Source organism: Chinchilla lanigera, unplaced genomic scaffold (assembly GCF_000276665.1).
Source record: "Chinchilla lanigera isolate Chin_1 unplaced genomic scaffold, ChiLan1.0 scaffold00100, whole genome shotgun sequence".
In the NCBI taxonomy this organism is placed as follows: Eukaryota; Metazoa; Chordata; class Mammalia; order Rodentia; family Chinchillidae; genus Chinchilla; species Chinchilla lanigera.
In genome coordinates this window covers 837,579-851,592 of record NW_004955501.1, presented here as the reverse complement: position 1 = coordinate 851,592, position 14,014 = coordinate 837,579, and the positions used below count along the sequence as shown (strand labels likewise).

Below are 14,014 nucleotides of genomic sequence, written 5' to 3'. Positions count from 1 at the left end.
GTGTACAATTAACTGGGTTGTAGTATATTCACAAAAATTGTATAATGATCACTATAATGTAATTTTACATTTCATCACTGCAAAAAGAAACCTTTAATCTGTTAGCAATCACTCTTCATTATTCTCTACTTCTTTCCCCCATCTCTAGGTGACCAATAATCTCCTGGCTCTATAAACTTGCTTATTTTCAACATTTCATATAAGTGGAATCATACCACACATGGTCTTTTGGTGCCAGGCTTCTTCTAATGATTTCAAGATTCACCCATATTGTAGGCTTCTTCTAATGATTTCAAGATTCACCCATATTGTATCCGTTCCTAATTCCTTTTTAATGCTGAATAACATTCTATTGTATGATCATTCTGTTGTATGATTACACCTGTAAGTTCATGTGATGGACATTTACTTCTAGTTTTTGGCTATCATATGTAATATTGCTATGAACGTTTTTGTACAAATTATTCTACCCTGTTTCTTTTGGGTAAAGCTTTGTATTACTCCATCAGGTGTTTGTCTTAATCTTCTCCTGATGAACACTTATTCCAATCTTTTGCTATTACAAATAATTCTACAATAAATAATTTTGTGTTTATGTTCTAATTGTGGAGATGTATCTTTAGGACTTTTTTGTTATATAAACTATAAATCTATGTTTCTTTCCTCCCAAATGAATATGCACATATCCAACCCTATTTAAACCATTTTCTCTTTTCTGAGTAATATGAGACACTATTTCTGGTTTCTCAGTTCCACTGATCTGTCCGTGCATGTACCAACATTATCTTGTTTTAATAATGGCCTTATAGTATCCTTTGATCTCTGATATAGCCAATATACTCCTACTCCCCTTCTGGGGGACATTCCTGTCTCTTCCAAATCTCCATTATGAACACTAAAATCATTTTAATTCCAGAAAAGCAGAAAGGTATTTTTATTGAAATGATGTTACATTTACACATTAACTTGGGAAGAATAAAAATCTTTAAAATGTTGGAACAAGGGGTGGGGTGGTGCACACCTGTATTCTAAGTACTCTGCGAGGCTTAGGAGAATTGCCAAGTTTAAGCACAGCCTGGGCAAGCTAGCAAGAAGTCTCAAAATAAAAAATAAAAAAAGGGACATGGGAGGTAGTGCAATGCGAAGGCTTTGGGTTCAACCTTCAATGAAATGAAATACAAAAATAAAATTTTAAAATAAAATATTTACATTTAAGTCATAACCATGGGCAAGGACTTTCTGAATAGAACCCCAGTCACCCAGGAAATAGTACCAAGAATCAATAAATGGATCATATCAAATTAAAGTTTCTGCACAGCAAAGGAAACAACCAATAGAGCAAATAGATAACCTACAGAAGAGGAAAAAGATTTTGTCAACTACTCAGAGAGAGGATTCATATTTAGAATATATAAATAACTCAAAAAATATAGAGCCCCCAACATAAAAGATGGGCAAAAAAATCAAAAAACAGGCAATTAAAATGAACAATTGACAGAAGTACAAATGGCCAATAATATCACTGGCCATTATAAAAATGCAAATAAAAACACCGAGTGTCGTTCTATCCAGGGTGACAGGTCCCAAGAACTAAGTGCCCGTGGATGAAAATAAAAGTAAGAGAGACAAGAAAAACAAGAGAGGCAAAAGTCTGGGATCAGGGTGCTCACAGCCTCTCGGACTGCAGCCCCAATTACCAATCTCAGTCACCTTTCATTGAGCCAGAACTAAGGGCGTAGCTAGTACAAATGAGCAAATACCAAACGTTTTAGTAATTAAAGGATAATCCTTCTCCAATTCTGCCTCTTATGCTGCTGGAAACAATCCCCAGGTGGGCCTCCTACACCCAGCACCACGCTTACTCAGTTCAGCTGGAATTATAAGTTGACCACCACTAATCAATCCACTACAATTACAGTCCTTACTTCCCATTAATTTTTACAATGCATGGCAAGACTAAAAAGTAGGGACCTCCTGCAATTCAAATACACTCTCATCTTCAAGTGAAAGGTTTCAGTTCATTTCTGCAACAATGAACAAATCATTGTGTGTCATCAGTGCTTTCTAATCAAAGAATGTCCTTCTCCACAACTGAGATTTCATCTTATCCCTGAAAGAATGTCCATCATCAAATTAAATAATAACAAATACTGACTCGGCTGCGGGGTAAAGGAACCCTTCTACACTGCTAATGGTAATATAAATAAGTGCAATCACTATGGAAATCAGTATCAATATTCCTCAAAAAACTGGAACTAGAAGTTCCATTTGACACTAGTTCCCTTCTAGGTATCTTCCCTAAAGAGTTAAGCCACATCGCAGTGATATATACACTGTATATAGCAGCACAATTTATATTAGCTAAATCTTAGAAGCAGTCGGTATGTCCATCAACAAATGGATAAATAAAATGTAGTACTAACATGTGCAGTACTACTCTGCCATAAAGATAAACTTCCTATAAACTCATTTATAGGAAAACGAATGTACCTTGAGATCGTAATGTTAAATGAAATAAAACAGACACACAAGTTTAAATATTGTGTGGCTTCTCTTATGTGAGAAACCTAAAGTGTGAAGAGCAAAATAAAAGGTAGATAATACAAATAGGGAGATATATCTTTCTCGAAGGGGAAAGGGATCAAGATGGAAGGGGAAGGGGAAAGAAAGGGGATGAGAAAAGGAATTGAGATGTGTTATGTACCTGTACCAACTCCTCACAGGAATGTAAACATTGGGTACTGCAAACATGTACTAATAAAAAAGTTCAATCTATCCAAGAATAAAAAATGTTTTTTCATAGTCTTTGTATTTTTCAGTTGCATTTTAAGGTTTTCCTCTCTATACCTCTTGGGCATTTAAGTTGCTCTTTTTGTTATTTACGTATTATTCGTAACATTGTGAAAACTACTGGTTTGTACATTAATTTTATATCTTACTTTTTTTGAGGATTATTATTTATATTGGTTTAGGTTTTTATTTTGTACCTAAACTGTCACATAACCTGTATCTAGATCTCTCTTCCTTTGCAATTCTGATTTCCCTCACTACACTGCTTGATTTTGTTCTTCCCAAGACAAACGTGAAATGTCATAGAAGTATAAGTAGCATTACCTTTAGTTGGCTTTGACAGATATGTTTAGTATTTTCTTAAGCAACATGCTAGATCTGGTTGGTTGGTTTTTTTTTAACAGAATCCTAAGTGGGTATTGAATTTTAAGTCTTTTCATTACTCATGGAGATCATCATTTATCCTTGGATCTATTAATATGTCCATCACATGAGGAGACTTCTAACATGGAGCCCTGTAATGGTTGATACATTGTGTCAGCTTGAGAATTGAGATGTTTAGAAGCTTAACTAAGTGACTCAGCAGGGGGCCAGGATCCTCCCTTTGTAATTATCCTGAATTTGAGGAACAGGAGGGCACTGAGATGCTGTAGGCAGGTAGCTGGCATACAATGTAAGAGGCGAAAGAGGCTTGCTCTGCCCCCTTTTGCTCTTGTTGCTTTGCTGTCTTCTGCTGCCTTGAACTGTAGCCCTCTGCCATGTGCCACCCTGCCTTAGGGCCAGCTGACTACGGACTGAAACCTCCACAAACTGTGAGCTAAGTAAACCTTTCCTTCCTTACTTTCGGTGTCAGGTATTTTGTTTCACCAATGAGAGAAAAGTAACCAGGACAAACCCCACTGTATTGATCATGTCAAATCATCTTAAAATGTGCTATAAATTTGCTACTATTTTAAGACTTTTGCATCAATACATGCAAGACTGACTTATGATGGGTTTTTTTTTGGCATTTTTTCAATTTGGCATCAATGTTACACTTGTTTCACAAAAACTGAACTTTCCATCATTTTATGTATTTTGGAGGTTTACGTAACACTACGATTGTCTGGCCTTTAGAAAGTGTGGCAGTTTCCCCTGCAACCACCGGATGGGAGTGCTTTTGGATGGGGATAATTGATAGCTTTCTCTACTCCTATGAAAATGTTTCACTCTCCATTCTTACCAGGGTGAACATCAGTAACTCGTTTTCCAAGGAAATTAACCATCCATTTATCAATTTTACACCAATTCATACAGAATTTTGTCTGAATATTGCTTTCAGGGCTTTTTTTGTATTCACATTTTACTTTCTTGCTTAGGTAAGCTTTATTTTTGTGTTATTTTTGAGGACATGTATTAATTTTAACATTTGTTTTATATCTACTTTCTGCTTTTATATTTAAGAATTTCTGAGCAAGAACTTAATACTCCCAGTGCCTTTGGCACTGGGATAAATTTTGTGCACTGTTTTACCATTCAAAGTTGTTTTCTGGGAAAATTATACTATATATCAAAATTATGGGATTCAATTAAGACAGCGATTGAGGAAAATTCAGAGCTTTAAATATTACATGTAAATAAGAATTAAAACAAATATTCAGCTAAAAAAAAAAAAAGAAACTAAAGATAAAAGCCCCAAAGTCCAAGACTAGGACTACTGCATGAGTGCCAGAATGGGCTGTTTGTGTCGCTGAAAGTTCTAAAAGATTTGCCATTACTGTCTTACACCTTTATCAAGGCAAATGCTAACCTGATGAAAGGCAACGACTACATCATTTTCCTAAATTTGCTCCAGGATTTGGACTGTAGGATGATGAGGCACTAGAATAATTTTGTTTTTGTTTTATTGAGACAGGGTCTCACCATGTAGTTCAGGCTGGCCTTGAATTCACACGTCTTCTCCTTCTGCCTCCCCAGTGCTGCGAATACAGGTGTGTAGCAGCGTGCCTACCAACAGCAGAGTGATTTTTGGGTTTCATTATTCCTGACCCAAAGTCTAGGCCAACAGTGTCCTTTGGAGGCACAGGCATTTTATCCAGACAATAGAGATGTGATTTTGCCACATGGATCTTCAAAACTGGTTTAACCCTACCACTCCATCATGCAGTGTGAAGGACAGCATTTATGCAACTGAGTCCTCACTAATAAATAATACTAAGCTTAACTGTGCCAAAAATGACCTATACATAGATAATACAGTTATAGAAAAATTAAAACTAAAATATGCAAGAGTCAATGGTTATAGTTTCAGCTATTAAGAATTCAAGCTTACCACTGGTTAGTATTTACAATAATTTATTTCCTAAAATATTGAAATCTTCAATTTATATTTGACAGACATTAAAATCTGACCAAGGGAAAAATTATAAAAAATGAGAAGCATACATAGGTACATGTACAATAGTTATGCAAATTTGTAAAGTAAAATATAAATATGCCATATTTTATACATCAAACATTTACAGTAACTCTTTGAAGACAAAAATCCCTGTCTTATCTTTACAGTTCCATCTTAGAGAAAAGTGCTCAGCACAAAGTACATGTGCAGTGTTTGCTGAAAAACTGGAAGTGAATGTCTTCAAAAAAAGGTAGTCATGAAGTAAATATATAAAATTTTAATGTTTATACCCAAAACATACAAAAGCTCTAAGACAAAGTCAGTATCTAACTAAAATGCTCTTGACACTTCATTATTACAAAATTAAATCCTGAATCAAAAATCTAACTCTAAAAATAGGGCCTGGAAAATCATCTACATATCACACCAGGACACGTAAACTGTCTTACGCTGCATCGTTATCATCATCTGCTACTGCAGCATAGATGGCTTGATTCCTCCTCTTAATCTTCTTCCTTTGCTCAGGTTCATGTTCTTCGCTCAGCCTCTTCGCTGGCACCTCAGTTAAGTCCTTTCCATCCCCCAACTCTACAGCCTCATCAGCTGTCCCCTCTCTACCAGGTGGTGAACCTGATATATCATCAGAAGACACATTCATGGAACCTGGCAAGACCCTGACATCAGAGAAGCTTGTAGAAAAGTCAGAAGCTTGATGGGAAGAAGGTTCTACAGATGGTGTATTCACATCACTGTGTACAATGTTGTCCTCGGCTTCGTCTTCTTCATCTAACATTATTTCATCTGGATTAATAGAGGACAAGGCAGAAGTGTCTGTGTTATATTCACTTTGCTCTTCTCCAGAGTCATTTGTCTCCACATCATCCTGCTCTTCATATTCACCGCACACATGATGTTCTTGCTTGGCCTTCTGAAGCCTGATATTAATGTCTGTGATGCCAAGTTGAGCACAAAATTCTGTAGTCTGAGGGTTGATCCTATGAACCAGCTGTACCTGTGTATGAGGCTTGCAAGGGTCATAACAAGCAGCAGTTACACTAAAGTTACATGGAACTCTGAGGTCGTTATTTAACTTTTCCAATACTTCCTTCATAGCTTCTTCTGTTGCACTATAATCCCACCTATAAAAGTGAAAACAATTTGAGTTTTACATTTTATCAGCCTCAAGAATAAATGGTGAAAAAAAATAAAAAAGAATAAATGGTGAAACAAGTACACACTCCAGGTGCAAGAATAAAAAAGGAAGCATGTATCAAAATGCCATACAGTAAAATTACAGTTAATTCAGCAAAGGACCACCTAGAAATAAAAAAAAAAAATTCTTAGGAAAAAAAAAATCTAACTTTTACCTCAAAGCAAGTATCACTATTTTAATGTGTGAACCAAATCTTCACCATGTTATAGTTTTGTGTACATTTATTCATTTACAAACTTCTCTGAGCTGATGTTTAACAGTCCATTTCTCTTTCCCTTAGATGGAAAATTTGTAGTTTTTCTGACTGTAATAATCAGTCAACCTTGAATTGTTCTGACACCTATTCAACAATAACCCCATGAATAAAAACAAAATTGAGCCTTCACAGCCAGTGCCTGCTAGGGTCAGAGACTGCAGCTAGCCAGCCCCCAGTCGTCCCCAGGCTGTAGACCCTAGGCAACTGCTTTGTCTGACTGGATGTGTCAGATCATTGGGCAGGCACTCGGTAGGAGGTTTTCCCAGTGCGGAAATCCCAAGAAACATGGTCAATCTGGCCCCTGCTACTTTCTGTAGACCAAAGTCCTTAGGAACACCGGAACTGAACACAAAAGACGGGAGAGCAAAATTGTACATGCATCAGAGAAGGTAAGTTCTAAAGAGATCAGACTTACTTTGTATGCAAGCCATTATTTTCAGGCATATTCCATAGGCTCCCAGTCACATTAAAGAGATCATTAGTAGCCCTGAGAATAGTAAGCCACTCAATATCATACTGCAGGTAATCAGGAGCACTTGGGTCATGTTCTATTTCTAAAATCTACATGAAGAAACCAACAATTTTAGGTAACACATATATATTTTTAAGAGTCCAAGAATTTTAGTATAACTTAGTAAAATTTAAAGAGATTTAAAGTTAATTTAAATAATTTTAAGTCAAGCAATTTAACTTTAAATGCATTCATGTAACAAATATTCCAAAAAATTCTCAGAATATATAAATCACACACAGCATAAATAAATTCTCAAAGGAAAGTTAAAAATACTTTTTAAAATCACAGGGAAAGTAAAACCAGGTTGCAAAATTACTTCGTTTTCTTTTTACCTGAAGAAAGTCTCTATGTGGTAAGCATTTGTCCAAGGCTAAAAATTTGGTTGCTTTGGCTGTCTGCCCTTCATCCATGGCCTAGACAATATAAACCATGATTTAAGATGTTAAAACATCGCAGGTAATTCATACATAGAAAAGAAATACTCTTTAGTATCTACTATGCCCTAAGCTGTGTGTCAAAGGAATGATTACTGCCAGTGGGCACTAAAAAGAAATGAAATGCAGATTATGATATAATATGAATGACTGTTTAAAACTAGGAAATGAAAGAAACCAGCTGTAAAACACTAGATATAATTCCATTTTTATGAACTAGTCTAAACAGACAAAAGTGGAGATGCAAATCAGTGGTCATCTAGGGCTGAGGGTGGAAAAAGGGACTGACTACAAACAGCAGTCAAGTACAAAGGTTCTTTTGGGATAACAGATACATCCTAATGCTGGATTATGTGATATATGCACAACTTTGAAAACTTACTAACAATCACTGAATTATACACATGCAATGTATGTCCATTTTATGGTATGTATATTATAATCCAATAAAACTATTTTTTAAAAAGTGAAGCAGCAGAGACACAGGGGAGAAATCACAAACATGAAGGTCAAACTAAAAGCAATACAAAAATAACTCACTGGCACTAGGACTAGAGCACTTGCCTAACATGCATGAGGCCCTAGGTTCAATCCTTAGCACTGCCAAAGGGAAAGAAGTGACTCACTGAAAACAGCAGGAGAAAACAGACAAGCAAACAAGCTACGGTACAGCCTACTTAGGGCCAGGTACCAACGCTGTTCTGGTGACGCGCCGAGAAAAGCAGAAGGCACAGAGATTGGTGAAGGGGCTGAAACAGAACACTGGCAAAGACAGAGGAGGTTGAGGAATCAGTAGAAAGGATCAGACACATCACTAATGCAGACATGCATGCCCTGAGATTGACAACGGGAGATGGAGTAGGGGGAAAGGTAATCCATCAGATGCTTCAATAAAAATCTAAGTATGCCATAAGCCCTAAGAGGCAGACAACAGTACCCTACAGAGAAAAGGTGACTGATGTAAACAAGTGACTTGGACTTAAAATGAGTGTGATCACTGAGTGGCACAGGCCCCAAAGAAAACAGTAACTCTGCCATTCTCCCTGTAAAACTAGGGAGGGAGAAGAAGAGCCCTACAACAAGAAGGGCATTAGAATATTTTCAGACAAAACTGCGAGGAAAATTGTTATATACCTCTACTGTGGAGAAGTATCTGGTCAACTAACTTTGAGAAACAAGCACTACACTTCACAGTCCACTTTGAAAAAGGCAGTGCCCATTACGCATTAAAGACTCAGAAGCTGATCCTGGTGGAGCAAGCCTGTAATCCGAGCACTCTGGGAAGCTAAGGCAAGAGGATAAAAATTTGGAGACCAGCCTGTATAACCCAGTAAGATCCTTCTCAAAATTTAAATAAACAGATAGATAAGATACATAGATAGCTGGGATATAGCTCTGTGTGAAGGTCCTGGGTTCAATCCCCAGTCCTGGAACAACAGCAACAACAAAAAACCAAAAACAAAAAAAACAAAACTCAGAAATTCTATAGAAGATTTCAAGAAAAAAATCCCTAACATTGTCAACATTTTTTCTTTTTTTTCTTTCATAGTATACCAATGACTAAGCTACATTCCCAGCCACAAAAAGTAGCTACAGTTCTCCAAGTACACCATGCTCTCAACGCTTCGGCCTTTGCACAAGTTGGTCTTTTGTATTAAAATGCCCTTAGACTCTGTTTCTTCGTGCACTTCCAAACTCAGCTCAGCCATCAATTATTTTGGAAGCTTTCTCTAACCTCCTCATCTCTACCCCATCTCCATCTGACCACATGGCTTAATTGCTCTCCAGCACTTTTTTACCAAATTTACACTGCTCTGTAACTGCTTACTTGCCTCTCCACCACACTGGGTACTGAGTTAATCACAAGAGGTAGGTTACTTTTTCTCTTCCTCTAATTTTACAACTGTGCCAACAGTGCCTAGTTCATACCTGGTTAGTAAGTGTTTGTTAAAGGAAAAAATAGTTTTCTACCTGGTGCTGCATCAAGGCTGCAAATTTCACATGAAGGTGTGCAGAAAACCAGTAAGTAGGTTTTAGGTGCTCTAAAAGTTCTGAGGCTGCAGGACTTCCCAACGTGTTATTTTCCACTTCATGTCGGAAAAAAGATTTAATCTTAAGAAGTTCTTTCTTATTTCCATAATGATATATGCTTCTTGGCCAATCGTGAGATAAAAATATATCTATAGGCTGCTTCAGCTTTAAAAACAGAAAAAAAAAAAAAAAAAAAGGAAAGAAAACTTTTAAAAATGTATTAAAATCTCTCCCCTCCCTCTTTCGACCACCAACTACATATACACTTAGATATCTAGATTTCTGTGTAATTCATTCTAATGACCCTTTACTTAAGGAAGTCATAAAATAAATTAGGCTACTCATTCCACATAGGCAAAAAGAAGTAGCTTTTTCTCTGCCTCAGAAATCATCCTATTTTCTATGACCAGGCAGAGCAGCAGAGACATACTTTTTGATTAGACTGCCAATCAGCAGGTCCATAGCACTGGATTTCTAAACCACATAAGCACCATGAGTCTTCCCATTGATAAATAAATTACTATTTATTTTATGTTTTTTAATATAGAAATTTCTATTTTGAAGATCCAGAAACACCAGATTTCATGAGATCTCTAATACAAATGATACAGTAAATAAAAAATTTAACAGAAAAAATATTAGAGGGATGTGGATATTCCTCAGTAAGAAAAGTGCTTGCCTAGAGTGTGCAAGACCTGGGTTCACTCCCCAGAACTACAAACAAAAGAAGAAAGGAAAAAAAAATCTAATGGATTAACACAGTATACACTAAAAACTCTCTGTTTAATAGTGTCTTCATGGAGCGGTCACAAAACATGTCATACGTATCTGCAATACTTTCAAGTAATCTGAAGCAAATACTTGGAAAACTAAAACCTAAATAACCATTCAAGATAATACAAAATGTAAGACAGATATGACTAACCACTAAATAACCTACTGGACAATAGGTGAAATAAAAATTCAGAGATGGGTGATAACTCTAAACTAGAAAAGCTGTGCTTCGAAAGTGATATCTAAATTGGATCTTAAGGGACTGGTAAGATTTAGATAGGGAAAACCATCCAAGGGAACTCTATGAACAGCATATAAAAAAAAGGCCTGTAAGCATCCTTAACAGTAAAGACTAAAGAGGCTGCAAGGATAATGTAAATAGCACACAGACAGAGAGGCACAAGCCCTAAACTACATGGGGGGCCTTGGGCAGGTTACATACTTGCCTGAGCCTTGGCTTCTTACCCTTAAGTAAAGAAGTTAGAGTAAGACCTACCTCATAGGCTTTGAGTGAAGATTACACAAAATACCATGTGTGAAAATTATAGCTATCAGCCATGTAGTTGGTTCTCAAAACAAACAACAAAAAAAACCTAGTTTTTCCTACTCTCCAGTTAAGCCAGTGTTTCAACATCATCTTCACAATTTTCTGGTGTCCTTTATCATCTTTCCCATTACTTATTTTCATTATTTAATATCACTAAGTAATTTTAAATAAACTGCCACTTTATTTCAATATATATCCCTTAACCTTACTCTATATTTGAAATCATGAAATGTTTCACATTTTAATTCTAAACCATTAAAAACCTCTTAACCATTAAAAAATTAAAACTTCCTCTGTTAAGCCTCCTAAAAGCAATTCAAAATACTGAATGCTATTCTCAGTAGTAAACCCCTATAATCAAAACATATTTTAGTACATGATTACTTTTAAATTTTTTTAAAGCTGGCTGTAATGTACTTTTTACATACCTGTTTTAATTTATAGACTTCAATATTTCTCACATGATATATACTCCTTATTGTAGCTGAATTATAAGGAGGACACTCAAAATGACCTTAAATTAAAGAGAAATAAGCTAATTACTAATTGTCTTCCCAAGAACGGTTCCAATTAATCCATGCCAACAGTTTAGAGTCAGAAAGGAAAGAGACAGACCTGTTATTTGTCAGTTACATTACAGATGCAAGTTCTAGCTGCCAGTTTAACTTGTGAAATCCATACAAATCTAAGCTTTTCGTCTACCTTTAAAAATCAAGGAATAGCCAGGCATGGTGCCACACACCTGTAATTACAGCACTTGGGAGGCTGAGGTAAGAGGCTGCCACAGGTTCAAGGCCAGCCTGGAACTACATAGCAAGACCTCTCCTCAAAAAAACCAATGAAATAAAAATAAAGGAATAATTCATTCAGGCACAGTAAAATTAAGAAGCACATTGTGTTATACTTACACAATGATATTTTAGTCAAAAATGAACAGATTAGAGTTACATGTGTCAATATATTTCAAAAACAAGTTAACCAAAAAAGCAAGATGACAAAGATGAAATAATGAGATACATTTATACAAAGTTTAAAATCAGCTATATAATGCATTGCTTAAAGCTCTTGTATGTGTGGTAATGACACAAACCAATCAAGTGAATGATAGACATCAAATTGAGACCAGTAAGTGACTGGCAAGGAGATGGAAGGGTGAAACGAGAGGACTGGGATGAGAGGACAGGGAAACAATGAACATGAACTGTATTTGTACTGTTTTATTTCTTAAAAATGACGAACATGAAGACCTGATAAAATTAGACAGCAGATAAAAAGACATATATAGCACTGTCTATATTTTTCATACATATAAAATATTTTATAGGGAAGTATCAACATGGCAAAGTGGTAAGCAGCAGTCTCTCTGTGCTAGCATAGAGCAACACAAGGATGACAAGGAGGAAGGTGGGTCCTCTGGACCCAGGAAGGACCTGAAGCATGAGTTGAAGCCCACAGAGAGAGTGAGGAGAGAAACTTCAACAAAGGAGGTAGCCGGTGGTGCCTTCTGTCTGAGATGCGACTCACTTCACAAGAGGAGCGATTCGAACCTGTGCACACACAGTAACTGCTGGCAACCGCATAGGCCTCCACGGAGACACAGCCATACAGGACAGCAGCAGACATGAAGGACTACACTAGCTGGCAGTGAGTGCTGAGGGCTCAGTAGTCCCATAAGAGAGAGCAATTGGCCAGCAGCCATCTTGGAGAGGGGGTGGTTGAGCTCAAAACTCAGAGCAGCTGCTGGTTTCATCTAATGACTCCCAGCTGGGGTCAGGCCCATGGAAGGTATGCTGATGGCTGCAAGCCAAATGACTGGTCTTGGCCAGAAGGTGCAGGTTCCCTCAGATTATCCACTACCCTGCCAAAATGCTACTGCTGGCTTGCTGGGATAGATCAGCACAGATCAGCACTCTGTCTCCACACACAGCTGTCTACCAGCGACAGCAAAGACAAACCAGAAGTCTACCTTTTTTCCCTCTCTCCCTCCTCTTTGTTTTTTGTTGTGGTGATCGTTTTGATTTTTATTTTTGCTTTTTTCTCCTTCATTGTATAATCTTGTTTTTATGAGTGTAAACATGGTTTCTAGCCTTTGGTTGTGGTTGTGGTTCTGTTCTATTCTTTTTATCTTGTCCTTCTCTCTTTCCCTCCAGTCTTCTGCACCAGTTTCCCAAAGTTAGCATGATACTCCTTGGTTCTCCAGCCTGACTTCTAATCTCTTCCTCTTCTTCCACTTCTCTGTTTTCTCCCTAACCCACTTTAAATTTTAACCCCTGAGGGCAAAATTGATATATTAAGGACTCATACTGCATATACACTTCTGGTTTGTTTTAGATTTTGTTATATAACCACAAAAAAATCTAGGTCATACACCTAAAAGGTGGCAAATTAATGATTAGCTCATTTGTAATTTTCTAGCCTGTGTGTGATGTTATTGTCATTGCTGATGGTACCACTATAGCCCAAAGTGACATAATTATTCTAAACAGCTGTTTTTCCTGGTATTGCGAGACTGAGATTGACTAAGGGTCACAGAAAATACTGCACAGTGCCAAAGAACCAGGGGCTGCGCCAACCAGGCAGCAACTTCACATCCCCAACCAACTGAAGAGGTACAATCTTGCAACAACAGACTCAAAACCCAAAAACCGGGTAAACCAGGAAGATACCTTGGGAAAGTAGTCATTTTCCAAGAGTTCTAAATCCTAGCCATAAAGCAATTCACCATAGGCAATTTACAGGCAGTTGCCCAGGAATTAAACTTAAAAAAGAAAAGAAAATGAGGAGAAACTGAAACAAGATGCAACCCTAGACATCCAGTTTACCAAAGGCAAACCCAGTGGGCAATGAAGTGGGACAATCTGAAAGGCACCCTTCTGGCCTGTCTGAAGTGGTAACAACAAAGCAATTGAATAAAGCTGTAGAAAAAAATCAAATCAGAAATTCTCATATAACTGCAGAGATGGTGTCCACAATGAAAACCATGCTTAGTGACTCTAGAGCAGATACAGACAAAAAAATAGAGGAGCTTAAGAAAATTATGGAAGCCATGAATGCTCAGCATAGGAAAGAAATGGAATC

The 14,014-nt window shown here is 37.0% G+C and overlaps 1 protein-coding gene across 1 annotated transcript in view; it reads right to left on the bottom strand.

Moving 5' to 3' along the window:
- Window positions 1-5,107: 5,107 nt before the first annotated feature.
- The window catches only part of LOC102010819 (lariat debranching enzyme), a 14,053-nt gene continuing 5,146 nt past the window's right edge, over window positions 5,108-14,014 (bottom strand). Inside the window, exons 4-8 of the mRNA XM_005406750.2 lie at window positions 11,365-11,450; window positions 9,556-9,780; window positions 7,483-7,563; window positions 7,052-7,197; window positions 5,108-6,306 (exon numbers count right to left, since the gene is read on the bottom strand). Coding sequence (XP_005406807.1) covers window positions 5,613-6,306; window positions 7,052-7,197; window positions 7,483-7,563; window positions 9,556-9,780; window positions 11,365-11,450 — 1,232 coding nt within the window. The 3' untranslated portion in view covers window positions 5,108-5,612. The remainder of the gene's footprint in view (window positions 6,307-7,051; window positions 7,198-7,482; window positions 7,564-9,555; window positions 9,781-11,364; window positions 11,451-14,014) is intronic.